The sequence below is a fragment of the Pyrus communis genome, chromosome 8 (assembly GCF_963583255.1).
Source record: "Pyrus communis chromosome 8, drPyrComm1.1, whole genome shotgun sequence".
In the NCBI taxonomy this organism is placed as follows: Eukaryota; Viridiplantae; Streptophyta; class Magnoliopsida; order Rosales; family Rosaceae; genus Pyrus; species Pyrus communis.
In genome coordinates, this window is record NC_084810.1 from 1,992,010 (window position 1) to 1,997,080 (window position 5,071).

The window sequence follows — 5,071 nt, forward strand, 5'->3', positions numbered from 1 at the left end:
TTTTTGTAAATAAAAGTTTAGAAAGATATTAGCTACTTTCATTACTAACATCAGAACATACCACAATTTCAACTCGAAACGGTAATAAGCTATTTTAAATTAATCGCAACTACGAGAAAAGAGAAAGAATCAAAACACAAATGCACAAAAAACTACATCTACTCTAGCTGCTAATATGACTATATCAAGGCGTATCAAACTCAAATGTGCGTGCAAAAAACAAGTAGAGGGTATTGAAAAATATAATCTAAATGAGACGTGTCAATTATGTTATTCGTATATATTATGACATGTCATACACAAAGCTACCACCTTGTGTTTTGGATATATATAAAAAATTCTTTTATCCAACAATCAACGAGTTAATAATTACAAAAGAGTGACCGTCGAATCCGAAAGACATGATATCAAATAGAATGATACTTGCAATTCTCAATGCATGGGGCATTTTTGTATCTATCTGCATAGTTTAGAGAGAGAGAGAGAAAGAGAGAGAGTTTCTGTCTTCCATTTTGTGAGTTTTGATGATTTGCGAGAAGGGAGAAGAAGCAGCTAAGAATAACATGAGCATGGAGAGAATCAGAGGAACAAGAAGGCCAACCATGGCAGCAAGCAAAAACCAGAAGAGAATCATGAGAGAGCAGAGCAAAAAACAGAGGAGGTACAGAAGAGGAGATCAAGATCAAGACAGCACAGAAGAGAGCTTGGGTTTCTCCGACCACCAAGCTCCACCGCCGCTAAAGGCTGCCCGTGAAGTGATCGGAGTTGCAGTTCCCAGAAAAGCTCGCTCAGGTATAGCAACATCCAAATGCAATTGATAATCTCTCTGTCTCTCTCTCTCTCTGTCTCTCTCTGTTTTGGGTTTGCTCTGTTTTTGGGTTTCGTTTTAAATTTGATCTCTCTTTTTGCAGCTGCTGGAAAGAGGTCGCATGAAAATTTCTCTTCTGGGAGTTATGGAGGAGTTGGGGAGGAAGAACAGAGTCTTCAGCAGCTGAGCTTTAAAGCTGCGTCGCTTTCTTTCTCAAACGTTTCATCGAGGAAGACGATGGTCAGTTAGTACTATGTTATCAAAAAATGATTTTTGAAGAAAGTTTTTGGAAAGTTTTGAGATTTTTGAGCTTATGAATTCATATGTTGCAGAAACGAAATGGACCCAAGATTCAGTTTCCGAAATCTTCGAAATCTTCAGGGCCTGTAGAAGAAGAAGAGGACATTGAGATTGAGATCGCTGAGGTTCTCTATGGCCTTATGAAGCAAACCCAGAATTCAAAAACTTCTAAGTTCGAAACTGAAGATAGAAATGGTATTAGCGACGGTTTCCTGTTTTTTATTTTTGATACAAGCGCGATATTCTACTTTAAACTAATCTAATCTGCGAGCTGCGTACTCGAACGCGAGTGCAAAGGGATGCGCATCCGCTCGAGTCAATATGACTACGCCATGTCTGAGGCTAATGATTTTTATCCGTCTGTTTGCTTTTGCAGACTCCGAGGAGAAGAAAGCGGAGGATGGAAGTGCTTCAATGGCGGTTCAAAGCAGCTCAGCTGGTGAAGGAGTTGAAGTCGAAGGAAGTGACCAGCCAGAAAAGATTGAAGCTTGCTCTGAAGGTGCATCAGGGTCAATGGACCCGCACGAGGAGAAAGCCAAAAATCCATACGTGGAAGAAAAGAGCATCATCGCCACAAAAGGGGAGTTTTCGTGTGAAGATTCGAAAGGGACAAAAGCGTGAGCATAAAAAAATCTTTGCCTTGTTTCTCTTTTTCTAGTTTGATTGATATCTGTCATCGAAATAGTATCTGAATGATTCGGTAAACCCGAAAACGAAATCTAATTAGTTCTTTGTTTTGATGGGTGGAAATTGTCAGGATTTCAACTGGGTTGGAGCATAAGAGGAAGAGAAAGGAGGGAAGATTTGAATTTGATCTGATGGTGAGTTCTTGTTTCTCAGGTTTTTGATTTGGTTGCATTTTGTGTAATGCTTCTTGTTATCTCCATTTCACTGATGCATTGTGGCTGATTTTCGAGCAGGCTCCTCCTCCTATGGACTGGGATGACGACTTTACAGATTCTGTATCTGATCCTAAACCTCTGACCCAAGATGTAGATATGGTAAGCGAACTCACCCGCTGAATTCTTTAGGGCTCATTTGATAACCATTTCGCTTTTAGTTCTTTCAGTTTCATGACATGTTTTTTATGCAGAAGATCGAAGTTTTGGTAAAGAATGAAGAGAAAGTGGAAATATTTCTGGAGGAAGTTGTGGTAGAAAAGCAGGAAGAGAAGAAGGTAAATGAGAGTCCAAATCAAGATAGTAGCAGTAAATCCACTACCAGATTACAGGTTTCCAGTCTTTTCGCTATGTTGAAACTTTCCTTTTTCTGTTGATTTCTTCTTGAACTTTAGGTCTGAATTTTGCTGTTGTGCAAATTGCAGCCTTTCGATTCCCTTCTGCCTCAGAAGCCGCGAAAGAGATGCGCAACCCACCATCACATTGCTCACAACATTCACTTGCATCAGAAGGTTGCACAGACAAACAATTTCTGGCCAGCAGCAACTGGTTCTGTTCCTCAATGTGGCACCAAGTCAGACATCCCATTGCTGGGAAGCTTCTTGGGTCCGAATCTTCGACACTCGCAGAAAAAGAAGCAGGCTGCGCCGAAGTTTTTAAGTGATAGTGGAAAAGATAGAAGTTCCGAGGCTGGGAATGTCGTAGAAACATCACATAAATTGCAGCTTTCAGTTCAGCAAACTCCACAGCCAGCCAATGCTGGTTACCAAATGGTAAGCATTCTTTAACAATTTCGGTTGAGTGGATATAAATCAACTTCTGTAAGTAGTGTTTTGAAGGTTTATCACTGCTCTTTCTTAGTTGCAGCATGGACATATTTCCGCACTTCCTCGGGTTGAACATCAAGCAGCAGTTGCACCAACCAGTAATAAATCCGTCGTGTTGGAATTTGCACAATCAACGAACAATGCAGCACTCTCTAGCCATTTAGCTGCTAGACCTCTGGAGAGTTCTTCAGTGAATTTTAATGGCTACCAATACCCCATTTCAGCTCATATACAAACAACACCAGTGTTTGGAGGAGGAAACCCTGCTCAAGCATTGCCTTTAATCAACGCGCCTTTCGTTTCGAATCAAATGTTTCACCCTTCCTATGTTCAGCAGCATCAAGTCCAACCGTCTCATCAAAACGCAAATTCATCACCTTCTCACTGGCAACAAGAGTCCCATAAACCGAGGGAAATACAATTTAGTAGCAACAATTGTTTTACCTCACAAAAGCAACATGCATCCCCAGGTGAAATGAACATGGAGAATGCCGCATCACCTGCTGCCTCTCATGCTCAGAACAGTGTTTATGGGCAGAATTTTTCGGTTCCATTTCAACCCGTCAACTTTACCCTGATGCCTTATGTGACAATGGGTGGCGGTGGCGGTGGTGGTGGCAATGGAAACCACGTTGAGCAATCACAGAAACAGGGCTTAAAGGGTGGAGTTGAGCTCATCCCATCTAAGGCATATGGCATGTCATTTTCCTCCGTCACTGGAAATAACGGCTCGGGTTCATGCTTGAACTTTTCAACCATGGCACAAAATCCTGCAATATTTCAAAGCCTCCCAGATACGGCCCAGCAAGGGTATAAAATCACACCAGCACCTCAAGCTGGGCAGCAAAAGAATCACCACCACCACCAAATATCCCAAAGGAAGACTGATGGTGGTTCGAACAACGCTGATGATGGGTTAAGAGCTGCTTCTGGGAAGTCTTCATCAGGTATTGTGCAGAGGCAGACCCTTGTTTTCGACAATTCATCGAGAACTCTCAACTTCATGTCATCGAGTTCTCAACAGCAGAACCTGTTCCAGTTTCAGCTGCAGAACCCACATCTGTTGCAAAAGCAGCAACCCGCTATTGCTGCCAAGGTCCCGAAAAGCGCCCCAGTTTCCTCCAAAGCTCGAATGCAATGCAACAGTCATCACCAATCTTCTCAGTTGAAAAACTCAACAGCCATGACTTCTCCCCTGCAACAAAGAAGAGGTTCACAAGGTCAGACTCAGATATCTTTCGGTGGAAACCCGAAATCAGCCTCAGCACCACAAGGACAACAGAGACTCACTAACCACCACTCTTCATCAATCTCTGCATTACAGTCACAGCAAACCGAGAATTCTTCGCTGAGCGGTAATGGCCCAATCTCCTCCCCTGCCTGTGGGAGGAACTTGCCATCAATCTTGAGCACGTGTCCCAGCCACATTTCTGAACTCAAGTTCTAGAATAACATTTGCAGCAGGCTAGCAGCAAATGCTGTGACTCTGCTAATTGCTTGCTCTGCAAGTCTCACAGTCAACAATATTCACCATCTCCCGGTTCTAATTTTTGATCCCGAAAAGGATGGTCCAGCTCCGGCAGTGCGCTGTCTCGAATCACGAAAACTTGTTTAAGTTCAATAACTCTAGTTATGGACTGAAATTCTTTTTCTGTACAAAATTATGAACAGCAATTTTATCCCTTTTTTTTAGCTATTTTTGTATATTATTGCTTGTAATTTTGTCCAACATGCTTGAATGGACTTGCATTTCAAGAATAAACCAAACTTACTAGCTCTAATTAAATGATGGAACAACTTAATCCGATTCTCCAGAAGCGATCGGCATAGGAGCTTACTCTATATACAAATCCAGAAGCGATCGGCACAGGAGCTTACTCTATGCTTCCCACCTCCCTTCTGTCAACTGCCAGAATTTAATTAACATACCTTAAGGTTAAACATAACCTTAAATTCTACAAAATAAATTGAAAAGCTCGTGTGAAAAGTCTTCAGTTTGCTGAGAACAAAATGAAAAAGAGAATTCTCGCTCAGAAAATTCTTTATGTCGTTCTCATCAGCGTGAACACCTGCAGATGCACGCAACTATTGCAATGAAATGTACCGCAAAGGCAGTCCACATGGATAACATGGACTTAAAGGACTACCATTGCGCTAAAGGCCCCTAAGAATAGCGAAAGTACTTAACTATTAGCGGTATTACTTCTCACGACTATGGCCGCGCCGGAGGCTACAGT

The 5,071-nt window shown here is 42.0% G+C and overlaps 1 protein-coding gene across 3 annotated transcripts; it reads left to right on the plus strand.

The window, feature by feature from the left end:
- The first annotated feature begins 370 nt into the window (after positions 1-370).
- Positions 371-4,601, plus strand: LOC137742528 (protein TIME FOR COFFEE-like). Of its 3 annotated transcripts, none has more exons than XM_068482417.1 (9): positions 371-792; positions 912-1,048; positions 1,141-1,303; positions 1,485-1,725; positions 1,866-1,929; positions 2,029-2,109; positions 2,202-2,339; positions 2,433-2,780; positions 2,869-4,601. In XM_068482417.1, the coding sequence occupies exons 1-9, from the start codon at positions 525-527 to the stop codon at positions 4,279-4,281; spliced, it is 2,853 nt and encodes a 950-aa protein (XP_068338518.1). In that variant the 5' UTR covers positions 371-524; the 3' UTR covers positions 4,282-4,601. The 3 variants fall into 3 exon arrangements, with proteins under 3 accessions (XP_068338518.1, XP_068338520.1, XP_068338519.1); XM_068482419.1 differs by having other exon boundaries at positions 2,875-4,601; XM_068482418.1 differs by having other exon boundaries at positions 2,205-2,339.
- Positions 4,602-5,071: the final 470 nt, after the last annotated feature.

Excerpts from the sequence above, each read along its gene's own strand:
- LOC137742528 (XM_068482417.1), top strand. The coding sequence starts at position 525 with ATGATTTGCGAGAAGGGAGAAGAAGCAGCTAAGAATAACATGAGCATG. Across the intron at positions 1,049-1,140 it reads TTTCATCGAGGAAGACGATG|AAACGAAATGGACCCAAGAT; the intron begins GTCAGTTAGTAC and ends CATATGTTGCAG. Across the intron at positions 2,340-2,432 it reads AATCCACTACCAGATTACAG|CCTTTCGATTCCCTTCTGCC; the intron begins GTTTCCAGTCTT and ends TGCAAATTGCAG.